A 15042-nucleotide genomic window follows, 5' to 3' on the forward strand; every position below is an offset into this window, starting at 1 on the left:
GAAAATTTTTCTTTCCCTTAATGCAAATTTTGGGTCATGGCACAGATTTCAAACATTTGTTTGCAGACATACTGGTCCAGAGCAACGGGTCTAGTCTCTTCATTCTGTACCCTTCTGAGATCATTTTTGTGTTATGCTGTAAAGTGATATTATGTTGTTTTCTCCCCACAAAAAAGTTAACCAATATAAGTTTTTTTATGTTGCCCTATACTGCAGAATAAAAATTAAGATCAGGGACCACAACCTACAAAACAAATATAAATTTACATACAGTTATGATTTTGAGCTTCTGTGTGATTTTCCACATTTTAAACCTTTAAACCAACCTTTGAAGGAAGCTACTGTATGGATGGAGAATTGGTGGAATGGTTGTACATTCCAAAATAGCCTTACAATGTGGCTAAACTAGAGATGTACCGTACCTAATAGTTCCCTATCAGAAAGACCAATGCACACTTCTACACTAACAGCAACTTCTCAGTGAAAAATAAATCTTCCTGTGACTGAAGATTAAGTGGATTTCTATTCTTTCAGGGAGGTCAGAGGTCAGTCGATATGTAAATTGGCTGTGCTCCCCTTGTCATGGCCTGTCAGAGATGCCTCTTCTGATCACTTCACACAGAAGAGGAAAAACAGGCAGGCTGTTAAACGGGGCAGGTCCCCTGCCTTCTGATTTCAGGGCTGACCCGATACTGAAAGCGTGTTGAAATCTAATCACAATAACTGAAGACGTGGTGATATATATTTGCGTGATGAAGACAGCAGAAAACAAAAAGAACACGACTCCTTATAAGATAAGACAGATGAAACAGAAGGACTAAAATCTGGCACTGCCTTAAACTTAGGCACTGCATATAATGTTTATATTTAATATATATACATAAATTATATATTCTATTAATTCTGAAATAATTACTGGGCAAAGGCGAAAATGCAACAAGGCTTTCTTTTATTGCTTCCATGAAAGGACAGACACTGAGCTGAGCCAACAGTACTGCTCAGATATCTCAGAGCTGGCAAGCGGCAGCCAATTCAGCCTGAGACACCATGCAAGAGAATGGGACCAGCTCAATGAGAAGCAGACTGCCTGAGAATTCATTATCTTTACAGAGGTCCATGAACTGTGGCTCTCACTTACTGTAATGCCATTATAATGAAAAGCAGATACTACAGCAAAGCTGCTTTAGTTGTGAAGCAGTCTCTCCCACTTTGCTGTGTCACAGCTGGTAATATTAAGAGGCCAGGCCTAGTTGCAAATGTCTGGACTGCTAATTTTTGTCAGCAAGCAGAGGAAAATGTGTTGTGTCGTCCTGGCTTGAGCAGGGCACCGAGAGCGCAGCTGCTGTGTTTGAAACCTGTTACCCTGCAGCGGGCGTCTGAGCACAGCGTAGTCAGGGAGTGTAAATCAGAGCATCTCTAGCAGAGAGTGTGCCAGCATAGCTGACATTTTCACCATTTAAATCATCTTGAGTAATAACCCTTTTAAGATGACTAATGCTCCAGATTTTCCTGCATTAAGAGCACAGAGACACAGGGAGGGAGGGGAAAGATCACTCCATCCTGAGGTCACTCCAAAGCAGTTGTGCAACCAAACAGAATACAGTACGTCATGTGTAAGCACACTGTATGCTGTCTGCATTAAACAATCAAATAAATATGATAACTGTGCAACATGATAGTACATATTGTAATTAAAACTATGCTCATTGTTTGTTTGTGGTTGAATTGTTTTCTTATGATAAAGGTACTAGCACCCTTTGCATCTAGATGAGATTATAAAGCACTTTGGGTAAAACCATCTGTCAAATGAAAACAAAAATGTAAATGTAAATGTACAATCTGCTAGAAAGGGTCATCAAAGGCAGCCATTGTAGACAATTTTCCTTCTCAATAAAAAACATCTCGGTGGGAAAATATATCATGCCATTTCTGCAGTCTTGTATCAGGTTTGTCAGGTGCTCAAGTAAAAAGCCAAAAGGCTCATTCTGTCAGGGGAAGACGCACATTAAGGAGTATATGTTGTCAGCACAGCCGGGCACATTGACTTTGGTGGATACTGACCAGAGAGATGTCCATTAGCCTCCATACCAGCTACAATAACCGCAACTTAAACTGTGCTACTGCTGAATATCAAGGGAAGGGAAAATAGTGTGACAGGGAAAGCTGGGGGGAAATTCTGAAATTATAATTACATTCCGGATCACCTCGGTTTCTGTCAAGTTCAAAGAGCAAGAGACGGATGTAAAGCAATCTTTTACTTCTATTTGTTTTAAAGCGAAATTAAAAACAAAAGACAAATACAAATAAGCATACATGTTATCAAAAACAGATGAACAGGAAATCGTGTCAATATCTAGAACTTGTTTTGCACTTTGACCTCCTCAGCTGTGTGTCCCTAAGGTTTTGTCTTAAAAAGACTAATTTTAAGTTAAAATGGAATAATAATAATAATAATAATTGCTTACACTTATATAGCGCTTTTCTGGACACTCCACTCAAAGCGCTTTACAGGTAATGGGGACTCCCCTCCACCACCACCAATGTGCAGCATCCACCTGGGTGATGCGACGGCAGCCATAGTGCGCCACACATCAGCTATCAGTGGGGAGGAGAGCAGAGTAATGTAACCAATTCATAGAGGGGGATTATTAGGAGGCCATGATGGGGTAAAGGCCAGGGGGGAAATTTGGCCAGGACACCGGGATTACACCCCTACTCTTTTTCGAGAAGCGCCCTGGGATTTTTAATGACCACAGAGAGTCAGGACCTCGGTTTTACGTCTCATCCGAAGGACGGCGCCTGTTTACAGTATAGTGTCCCCGTCACTATACTGGGGCATTAGGACCCACATGGACCGCAGGGTGAGCGCCCCCTGCTGGCCCCACTAACACCTCTTCCAGCAGCAACCTTAGTTTTTCCCAGGAGGTCTCCCATCCAGGTACTGACCAGGCTCACACCTGCTGAGCTTCAGTGGGTTGCTAGTTGTGAGTTGCAGGGTGATATGGCTGCTGACATTACATTTGAATTTGAATACAAATTCTAAATGCTCCTCAATCCGTTACTGCACTATATCATACCTACTTCACTGGATTCTGACTAAGGAGCTACTATAGTTGAAATATGCAGCCATACAACCCCATAGCTTTTTGGTTTTCATACTTCAGAGTGAACTCACTGGGTGACTATGATTTCTCTCTGTGGTCGATGCAAGTAATGCAGAAATCTGCTTTCCCTTGAAAAAAGCTCAGACCTCCTACATTAAATAGAAATAGAATAGAGGTGCTAATTGTTTTTCCTATATCGTTAACTGTAAGCAAGAGCGATTTCTGATGTTTAATTCTGAAAAATAAAAATAAATCCGCAGGTGACATTAAACTTTTAGACACAGAGAACCCATCCCACTTTGTTTCTCATTGAAAGATATCAGTCAACCAGCAGGTAACACGACATGGGCATACAGTAACCGAGCTGCCATAGGATAATGGCTGTGGTTTTGGAAAGTGCATATTATTACTTGTCATTGCAGAAAATTCATAATTTACCATTACCTGAATACATCTACCTTCATGGCTGGTAACAAGAGTCTACAGAATTACAATGATTAAAATTTTCAACAGGGTGGCGTGGTGGTGCATTGGTTAGCATTGCTAACAGGGTGCTCTGGTTGGCTTGCATAGTCCAATGACATGTTGGTAGGTTAACTTGACTTCTAAGAAAATCAGCCCTGGTGTGAGAGTGCATGTGTGTCTGTGTATCTGACCCATGACGACAGGTGTCCCACTCAGGGAGTACCCTGCATTGCAAGCACTGCCTGCTGGGATTGACTCTGGCTCCCCTGCAAGTCTGTACTGGATAAAATGGTCACAAGACAGGTGGGTGGCCAATGGACAACAAGTGTTGGAAATAAAATGCAGTACCACCATGGTCACTAAATGACAGACAAGACACACGAAAACATCAAAAACAGACAAAATGAAAGAAAGGGGAAGGGGAAGAAAAAGGAGGAAAGAAAATACGGAGGCAAATAACCTTCAAGGGAAAAAATAGTACAACATTGGTTTCTTACCTGCCAGAACGAGATGTGGCTGTCTGTATTGGAATAGGTTGAGAGATACCGTCCGTCTGGGGCAAAAGAGACAGCAGTTATGGGCCCCTTGTGTCCATGAATGGTCTGCAAGAAGCAGATGCAATGGTTTAGATCACGCAAGTGTACATGTTACAATGACACAAGTATAAAAGAGAATATAAACTTTATAAAGTTGCACAAGTGCACATTTGACCCACCTTCATCAGTCGCTGTTAATTTATCCATTACAGAATCCTAACTTCTTTTATTTTGTGAAAGGTATCTGAGTCTGCCTCGGTGACATAGCCAAATAGTTTGTTTCAGACTGTCAATACCCTGTGTGTAAACACGGTCTGCTTCTAGCCCTAAACTGGACCTCTGTATTTCCACTTGTGTCCCTGGACATTACCTCATTGCCAGATCTCAGGTCCTTGGCTCTGATTTTCCCAGTACCTTTCTGGATTATGAATATTTGAAACGTTCAGCTGAAATCACTCTGGTCACTTTCCTTTGAAGTATTTGGAGGTACTGTAAATGCCATTGTTCTGAACAATATTCTCAATGGGGTGTTACTTCTGTATAATTTTAGCTTTACTAAGACTTAAATATGACCTTTTCATTAGAAATGCAGACATTGTGTTGGCATTCTTAAGTGCTTCTGTACACTGACATAAATAGCTAAACTCATTAAGATAACATTAAGAACTGCCTGTCTAATACAGATCTTTGTGGTAAAAATATATATACCCTGACAGCGCAATGTGTTCACATATTCAACCACATTTATTCGAAATTAGAAAAACACCATTAAAATTGAAGGGAAACCCTGTATGACCCCCGATTTCAGGTATTTGGGCTCCATTTAATAATTATTAAAGTGATCTGCAGCACCTGGGGGTAAAGGAAATGTTATTACAATTAAAGAAGACACACATTAAGGAGGCCTGTTTTTTGTTGGGTGTTTTTCTAAAGTGCAGGAGGAAACTGAAATTGTGAAATTGGACTATGACACGCAAGAACCCTGGAACTACAGTAAAGCATTAAAACATCACCTTTACCATCACCGGATTTAGCAGACACAAAATAAAAGGAGAAATGTGTGTGTAAAGCCAGGAATAGTGGACTTATCTTACAATAATGGATGCAATAAAATGCAAAAATAATATAACAATAACATCTTTCAGACAACACGCCTTTAAGTAGGCATACATACCAATGTTGCCCTTTAGGATATTGGTATATTTGGTATAGGGTGAAGCACTATAGACAGGACCTCTCCTGAGTGTTTTATCTCCTCATGCAACTTGCTAGTATTGAGAAGGAATAATGTTGTGTGTTGCTGTATTTATCCATCGATTGACTGTCAGTTGTACCACAGACACAGTTCATGTAAATAAAGCTAACTTTATAAAGAGAGGTAGTCATTACTGTGGAAGTAAGCCTTCTTGAAACGTAGGGGTAGGTAACTGCTTACATTAGATGTTGTTACTGGTTTAGTATATCTGGCTTTAGTATATCTTAAAAAACTAAAATGCAAACTATGTAAAATGTTCTGCAAATGCATGAATAATTAGACAAGTTAAAAATAAATACTACATAGATTTAATTTCGGAATATTAAAGGTGCACAGTCATTTGCATATGATGTGTTTTGTTTGTGTTACATATAAATGAATGTATTTAGGGAATTGTATATAGTATATTTACAGTACAAAACTTGAAACAGCTTGTATATTAATAATGAAAAAGACACAGGAACAACTTTTAATTACTGTGTTGATTGCAATTGTTAAGAAAGATCTTGAAAGCATATCTACAGCATACAGTATATACAGTATTTTTCTAATTCTGTAATTGGGGCTGAAATTATGTCACTTGTGATTTAAATGACATTCGACAGTAACCGACACCTCTTCCCTCCTATTATTCTGCTAAACTGAGGGTTTACTGTAATACACTGCTCTACTTTTTGTTTAAAAACACGATTGCAGCTAATGCAAAATATTAAAAGCATTATGCTCTGCTATCTATGTCTGCATAGAAACATTTTTTAAGTGTATGAATACAACAAAGTGAATAACTTATTAGTCAGAGCTAAAAGAATGAAGTGGACAAATTTAAGGGTGTTTTCTTAAAGGCCTACAGAGGATAATAATCAGAAGTAAGATTAGCAGAGACCCCTGTTTAGATAAACTGAGCAGCTGGATGCATCCCCTCCCCATAAAGCACTAATCTCCGAAAAATCTCTGCGAGGCAAAGAAATCTGGCTCTTTTTTGATGCCTGGCATAAGCTGCAAGCATGAAGTGACCTTGAGCGGCAGTGTATGAAAATACATTTATCACTAAAACTGCACGCTGGCTGTAAGTCAATATCTGCCTCTCATTTGTAAAGAGCTTCCCTGCTGTGATTCCCTCACTGCGATTCACTTTCACTTCCTGCAGAAGACAACAAGCTAGAAAATAAAACAGCCTCTTCTCCCAGTCCCACTCCGTCATAGTAATTTAGCTAACAGATGTGGCCATCCAACTATTACTATTGATAACAAAGCCCCGCTTGCCCAGAGAGTTTAGTGCCTTTGCATGCCCGCTGGCTTCAGCTGGAGGAGAGAATGGGTTTCAGGAAATCAAGTTTGGACAAAGGGGAGACCTTTCCAGGCACTATAGCGCCTCACTCAAATCACTGTTTTAATCTCCGAGTTGACCAAATCACATCAAGTGAAACACGGGCCAGCTATACTAAGCAGTAATGGCCAATTTCACAATCGGAAGCTTCTATCTTCCAAGTATGTCATGGTCGAAAGAAAACACTGGCTTTAACTCAACAGGGTGTAGTTTCAGTTTTACTACTGTATTGATACTGTGCCTAATTTCGCATTAGGTGTTCCAGTTAATCACCTGTTCATTAGACTGGATAGGCAACCAGTTGAGTTTGTTATGTTTTTCTTGTAAGAAGTTCAACAAATACATTAACTGCATTATGTATACATGGGCAAATGGGAATATGATAATGTCCATTATTAAATGGCACACATTCACAGTTTTAAGGCAAATCATTAAACAAATAATTAGCTTTTACAAAAACTAAACAGATTTTTTACTGCTAATGGACATATACTGTAATATACATTACAATATATTCCTCAGTGTGGTTGTATACATAAGTAAATGGAATCTTTTCTCAAGTAGGCAGATACTCAGTCATTATGACAACTCAGAAAGCATGGCGAGAATAGAATTGAGAGTTGTATGATGAAAATCTATTAAAAAAGAAAGGGATCAGCAACAGATAATTACTGAATAGCTCAGCTGTTATATTTCAGGATCATTTGAGGGCTATTAGGGAATATGGGAGGAAATCAGAAGTTTCCCGTACTTCCAAAGTAGAGAAATGCCAAAAGATCACCAATCGATTGCCAACAGAATTATTTCCTACTGCTTGAGCATAATCAGCGGCTCCTTGACAGTACAACTGGGCACTATCAGAAGGGGTGCTTCTACACCGTGCCAGTAAAAAAGTAGGGCACTTCAAACACTAAAACATAAGGGATGGAAAACATATCCAAAAAAGAGACAGCAGCCACAGTCAGCATACTGTACATGAACATGTTAACTGTAAGTGTGACTGTACAATGCACACATTCCTGGAAAATACATTTCTCTTATGTGACACAGGAAAACAAGGTAATTGAAAGACACTGATTTCAATTCAAGACCGCAGACTGGGAGGGAAATCGGCTCCATCTAGTTAGAGATATTTTTGGACTGATCGCCATAAAAAAGACATACAGTAGTATATTACAGACTGCACTTCACTAACAGAGCTATTGACATCATACTGCCTCATCATTGAGACACAAAGCTGTTCCAACACCTCTCCTTCATAATTTGCAGCGCTTGATGCAAGGCATGCCTCTACTTGCTTGAAAATGAACATGCAGAATATCTAAGCAAAGTAATTCTGTTTGACATCCAGCTTTTATTATCTCTCTTTTCTGCAACCGAACATAGTGCTTAGACTGCATGCTCTGGTCTTATGTGCTTTCAAGAATACAAAAATGCAATTTGCAATCACGGAAAATTACCCAGGCTTTTCCTCCCTGTTGCAGAAAAAAAAAACACTTGTACACGCGCATCTCAGTCATGGTCTAACATAAGCATAAAACAACAGGCTCTGTCCTAAATTAAAGAATTCCTTTAATTCCTAATAGAGTAATTCAGCAGATTGGACTGTTTAAAGACAAAGTTTAATTAACACTGTAGAGGTCAGAAAATACAAACCAGTCCCCATATACAAACCAATCTTTGCCCTCTACCGTGTCTTTCTCACACCTGAAGAAGGCTCCACAGCCAAAACGTTGTGTTTCCTTTCTTTTCAGCATCAAATAAACCTGTTACCTGTTCCTTTGCAGCCTACGCATGCTGACGCTTCAACTACTTCAGTCCAAATACTGTATATTTGTAAAGTATATAGAGCAGTATTGTGTATAAGAAATTAAAGTTTTAATGCATCTTTAGGACTTTTCTTTTTAAGCATTTTCACTTACACTGTTTAAAAACTAGATAAAGGTGCTTTGTCATTACAGAACTCATCCTACTTCACATCACCCTTTCACAAACTTCAAAAACTGGTCTAACCCTTTCCAAAGGTGTGATTACTTCTGTGATGATCAACAGGACCTGCATTGCATGTGCTGCAAATCATTAGGAAACCAACACTGACATACATGAAAATGTAATTACCACCGTATACTATAAATATATTTTACTTTATCAATATTTTTGCCTCGGGATCAGAGCTCTCTAATTACAAACTGCATAATTATAAAAAGTAAGAAACATTTCTTGCTTTATTATGCAACAAGAATCTGTAAATTGACACTTACAGTATGATAAGATATTATATTTTGCTGAAATTGTCTATAAAGAGAATGAAAATAAACCCAAAAAAAGGAAATGGAGGAGAATACTATTCATCCATCATTATAACACTATTTTACTTGCTCTCACATTAAACATCAGACTAGACAGTACTAGTCACTAATTTATTTGGCTGATGTTTTTTTCCAAAGTAATTTACATTTGTTCCCATTTAGTTGTTTACTGGAGCAATCACACTTGGGATTTGAACCCACAACCTTCCAGTTATAAGTCTAGAACCTTAACCACTGTTAATATCTTCCCTGTTGTGAGAGCCAGAGAACCTAACATTTTATTAGCACCCAACAAGCATTATAAAATGCAAATAAACCCTTATTAGGAACTCAAAACTGAGCAGTAGCAGTGAGATATACTATACTACATGAAACATATGTTAGCAGTATTCTTTTAAAACACCATCAACAAGGCAACTTCAGAAAGTTACAATGATCTAAACTTAATCCACTTCATTATTTTTGGGGTGTGTGGCCTTTGGGGAAAAGAAAAACAGTCCAACTGCTTAAATTCTGAGTAATGAATCTGTGAAGCTACATACAGACAATTATTTACATCTTCATCAGGCCCCCTGTAATCTGCTCACAGATATCTGCCACTGGCTCCCCAAAGATTTCCCTGTGTTCATCCCAGATCACCCAAGGCCTGCAAGCTTATTATATTCTATAAATAGAGACTCTGTGCTCTGTGTTTCCAATTACTGGTGAGGCTACCCCTATTAGTACTCACTGTATTGAATTACTTCACTTACAGAAGAAGAGAGCTACAGTAAGGGTGTGGGACCAGGGAGCAAAGGATCTGATGCCAAACGAATTCATGACTGAAAGTTTCTTACAAATACACCATATTGCACAAGGATAACATTTTTTTTTAACCTAAACTCCAAATTTAAGGTATTCTGCAACTCTTTATTTGGCTTTACGTTGAATCCTGTGTTTGTACAACCGCTCTATTTCACTATAACTGCAGTGCGGCTAGTCATCTCCCCAGTCTTTGCCATCCTTTATTTGGATTCGAACCATATTTGCTTTACTTTTGTTGTGTAAGTAGAGCTAACAAAGGATCCTGCCACAAAAGGAGGCCCTTCAGTCTCTGGTGCTCCCGAGCATGGCAATGAACGATTTCAGTACAAACAGCACTTCAGTTATTGAACTGAAACTGGTCAACATTAATCTGATAAACGAGGGGCTGGCTCTGTCTAGGCGCTGCAATGCAATGGATTGTATTGGCAGACAATTGCACAGCTATTGGGGAGGGAATTCAGACTCAGATATACCTGTAATATAAACGTGCTAGAGACTGTAGCTCCCAGATACACGACATAATGCTACTGCACGCACACAGTGCACAAAAACTGATTCGCATGGTGAAAGGGCTGGAAAAACAAATGGGGATTAGTACAGAAATTAGAAGTATGCCCAGAAACCAATGCAGGCATTGCGACATTATTTACATGTATACTTGCCTGTGTTTAGTTTCACTTTCCTGTTTTCCCAGCAGGAGCTTAATTAGTCCAATTAAAAGTCATTTAAAGCCATTGTCAAGTATTGTTTTCAGCAGCAGATGGGGGACAGGGGATTACATATTGGTTTACTAGTGCAGATGAATACCAATTTTAATAAATATATCAATAATATTAAATATCAAGTTCAGAAAGATTACAATATTTGACATTGCTATTATATAAGCTGGGGCATTGCTGCTTCGCAACCCTGGGTTCAATAGCACTGGGGTGCTATCAGTGAGGAGTTTGTACAGTATGTTCTCCCTGCTACCACCTACAGTCCAAAGACATGCTGGTCGGTTAATTGGCTTCTGTGAAAACTGGCTCTAGAGTGAGTTTGTGCATAATGTATCTGATTCTTTTGTCTGCATGTGCCCTGTGATGATGTCCCATCCAAGGTGTACCCTGTCTTGGGCCCTTTGCTTGCCAAGATAGGCTCCAGCTCTACCGGCACTCTGTATTGGAAGAAGCAATTAGAAAACAGATGGATGGTTCATATAAGGTCGAGGGTTCCTGAATGATAATTCACCGGATCAGTGCTATGAACTTAAATCCCCACTTCAATTTCTTGCGTCAAATATGTTTGATGGGGTTCTCCTATTTAGTTTCATTCACTTTACTGTAGCACTAACAACCACAAATTTTGTAAGCTTGCTACCTCCAAAATTTGACTAATTTCCAAATATGACGTTACTGAATTCCTTAGATCACACTTTTCCGAATTGCTGGAAAAATATTTAACTAACGACACTGACGTTTAGCCAAACAGGAGAATAACCCAGAAGCTATAAATATAAAAACATGCTTTCCACCATTTGCAGTGGCAACATACACTTGATCATCCAATTATTGTTTTTACAAATATTTTTTCCATGGGTCTTCGACTGGAGCCCTTTTTTAACACAGGTTACCATAGCTGACATCTTTCATTCAGTAAATCACCCAGACCATTTCCCACAATGCTTTGGGTGTCCCAGTGGTGCTGAAAGACCTCAAGGTGCACTGCTGTGCTTTTCATATAAACTGTCCTCTGCTTTAGACACAAGGAAGCTGGGGGTTTGAGTAAGATAGTCCACCAAGACAGAGAAGCTAGCTCCTGCATTCAACACTGCTCGGGACTGAAGGCACTGGGCTCAGGCTTGACATGCTGACAGCTTTCCTTTCAAAATGAATGCCCCGTAGACCTTCAGCTGCGCCTCAGCAGCATTCTGGGATATTGTAAATGATTGCCAGAAGAAAAAAACAGTGAGAAAAAAATCAGTTGCTTCTGGAAAACCTGGAAAAACAGATTTTTCAGGAGCAGATATAACTATAATTAATGAGTATATGGTGTATGCATCCCATCTGTCCATTCAGTTTTATAGTGAGTTTGTATGCAACATTTATCACAGATACACAAACGGTAAATCGCGTCTTCCCATTTTACAAACACCCATTAAAAGATTTGTGATTTGTGTACACCAACAATGCCAGAAGTATTCTAGAAAAAGAAGTGCCTGAAGTATGCTAACTTTATTTTCCTATTACCAGAACATATAACATCCTACATTTGTTTGCTTCAGCTGAAACAATATACTTATTTTCCATTACAGAATGTATTAATCTATGTTGAAAAAGAAAATGATGAAGATAAAGATGAAGTAAGAAAAAGATAAAAATGATATATCAATAGCATTTTTAGATAGACTTCATTTAAAACTTTGTATATCTGCGTACAAACATGCATTCAGACAATGGGTGTAAGGCAAGAGGCTTTACCACAATTCTCTTTTGCTAATTTTATTACACATTTTAAATGTGTAAGTATTTATTATCAAACACATAGAACCAGAATATTTTTTTTCTTATTTCAGAGACACAAATCCAATAATAAATATACTGTATTGTCCAGGCTTACCTAACAACTAGCCATGAGATAAGTGCAGTAAGAAAGTCCTCACAAATCATCCTTATGATGCAAAAATAGTCATGTCTCTGTTTCTATTATTTTCCTTGCTATTGCTTATTTTATTTTTTCGTTGCTACTGTTATTTTTTTAGGTGTAAAAAATCACAAATCCTTCTAATAATAAATAATAGAAAAAAAAATTATATTACTGAAGGAAAAAATAGCTTAAAATAGATTTAAAAATCTGAAAGCCATTGACTTAAAAAAACATCTAAATATAGTTCTTGCTGATAGAATGAAACTAAATCTGATTAACGAGTATACTAAATTTTAATACTTAATTGGAAAAAAAAACACATTACCAGAAAAATGCCATTCCAAAAACATTTGATAAAATAATAAATATCAGCTTGAGAAAAAGAAGTGGATCCGTCACTCCTCAAAATCGAGTTTGATTCCTTTCTTAGTGACAACATGACAAGCACTTACAGTACACTGGGCCACTTTATCTAGCGAGGAAGGAATGCAGCAATCTAACTGTGCTAAGCATGCACTACGGACAACCAGTTTAGGACTAAGAAAAGGCATACATGGACAGAACAAGGAGGTTGGAGTGGATTAATTCCACACTGAAAAGAGAGAAAACAATGTTTTCCTCAAAGCACGGATTTAACTTTTATTCGTTCCTTTGCATGCAAACGGGACCCTCTAGAAGCATGCATTAGTTTAGCACGAGAACCTGGCAGAAATAAATTGACTGGTATTGATTGATCAGCGCAGCTCCCAAAAGAAAAGAATATACAGAAATGATGGCTGTGGGTCCTACTGGTCTCCGCTGTTTATCATACTCTGAGCCAGTGGCCATGTCTGTGGTCACGGAGGAGCAGGTATTCTGGGAGCTACTTTTCCATTCATGGCCAACCATCAATTATCTTTATCACATAACAGTATCTCATCTCAGTTCATTATCAAGATGGAGTCTTATTTTAGCTGGACTGCAGCCCTCCTGTATCTGTTTATCAACGCTGGCTGCAGTGCCAGAGAGTGACTGAAAGGCTGTGAAATAATCAATAATAATCATCAAATTGTGGCCGACAGGTTGTGAGGATGGAAGTTTGCTGAAACCTCAACAGTTCTGACGCGGATAAGATTTAACCTTTCCCGCACCCTGTCACTGCTGAGCCTCCTAGGGCCGACCGCTGAACCAAACATCCAGCCAAACCCTTTCAATGGCTCCAGTATGTTATTTACGGGTTGCAGATCACGTGAAAGCAGCCACTTGTGTAAAACCACTGTCCTAAAGTGTATTAGTATGGGGACGGAGCTGATTACTATACTTCAGCATTGATCCTTGTTTATTACTGATGACTGATGACTTCTGTTGCTGTTTCAGGAAGCGCAGGTCTTCGGGCTGTGGGCCATGCAAATACCCATACTGTTGGATACAAAGCCGATAAACTGCTCCGTGCTTTTTTTTTTTGTGAGGTTGGCTAACATTTATTTCTTGAGTGCTTAACGATTCAACTAAAGCGATAAATCTATCACACCTTTGTGAGGAGCATTATTAGCTCGGTCTTGCTGCTGTTCGAAGCTTTTCACTCTGTTCTCTATTTCAAGGTGGTCATTAAATGCCCTAAAAACCTCATTTTTAACAACAGGAGAGTCAATTAAAATGGCCCGATGAACAAGAAAAATCTCATAAAAAGCTAATTCCTGTAAATAAAAACTCAAAATAGATTCATTTACTTTGCATTTGGGCCATCTTCAATCTTTTACATTTCATTTCTTTAAAGTACCAAGGTGCAACCTGTTACTATCAAAATTGGCAAAGCTTCTATTTAGCCCTAGAATCCCAATTTACAACAATTTTGACCCTAATAATTCCAAAAATAAGCTAAATAATTCTATAATCATTTTGAATGTACTGTATCTCAATGCATGTTGAGATACAGTCATTTCCAATTATAAAGCATTTTAAGTACATAAAACCTACATGAAGTGGGGTAATGATCTACAGTACTTTAAATATATCAATAAAAGATCTCATATAATTATTATATGCATTCAAATTGTGATTGGAATGAACTCAGTGTCTTTTTAAATGGTAACATAAATGTATAATACATTCAATACTATGTGAATCAATATATTATACACAATATAATGAATGTGTGCTTTTGGACAGTTCAAAGGGCACATACATATGAATAAATGGTTATGGTTTTGTCAGTACAAACCTCTTATAAGGCATTAAATGTATAGATTAATATTACACAAGAAATCTTAAAAATATATCTGTCTATGGTAATTAGCACAAACACCACAAACTCCCTTGAACTTCAAACACAATATTAACACAGCGATTCTAGAGTGACCGAATGAATTCAGGAGCAGGTGAGGCAGACTAGGAGAGAGATAGTGTTTTCTTTTTTCTAACCTTGAAATAGTCAGCCTGAATGATTTAAGTTGCAATCATGTTCACCGGCCTACATAAGAAAAGGAACATCTACTGTACTTTGAAGATTTAAAAAATTATTTAAGAAAGCAAAAGACCAGGAAGGTTTAACTTCCAAAATTTTTGATTACCACAGAAAGGTTTTTGAAACCAGAACATGCAATTACTACAGAAGGTTTGTAAAACCAGCTACCAAGGT

At 38.2% G+C, this 15042-nt stretch overlaps 1 protein-coding gene across 4 annotated transcripts in view; it reads right to left on the reverse strand.

Moving 5' to 3' along the window:
* The window catches only part of LOC102691386 (WD repeat-containing protein 7), a 213404-nt gene that overhangs the window by 3612 nt on the left and 194750 nt on the right, over positions 1–15042 (reverse strand). For all 4 annotated transcript variants that reach the window (XM_069187378.1, XM_069187377.1, XM_069187376.1 and 1 more), the window contains one exon: positions 4067–4171. In XM_069187378.1, the coding sequence (XP_069043479.1) occupies positions 4067–4171 (105 nt within the window). The remainder of the gene's footprint in view (positions 1–4066; positions 4172–15042) is intronic.

Source organism: Lepisosteus oculatus, chromosome 3, assembly GCF_040954835.1.
Source record: "Lepisosteus oculatus isolate fLepOcu1 chromosome 3, fLepOcu1.hap2, whole genome shotgun sequence".
NCBI classification, from domain to species: domain Eukaryota; kingdom Metazoa; phylum Chordata; class Actinopteri; order Semionotiformes; family Lepisosteidae; genus Lepisosteus; species Lepisosteus oculatus.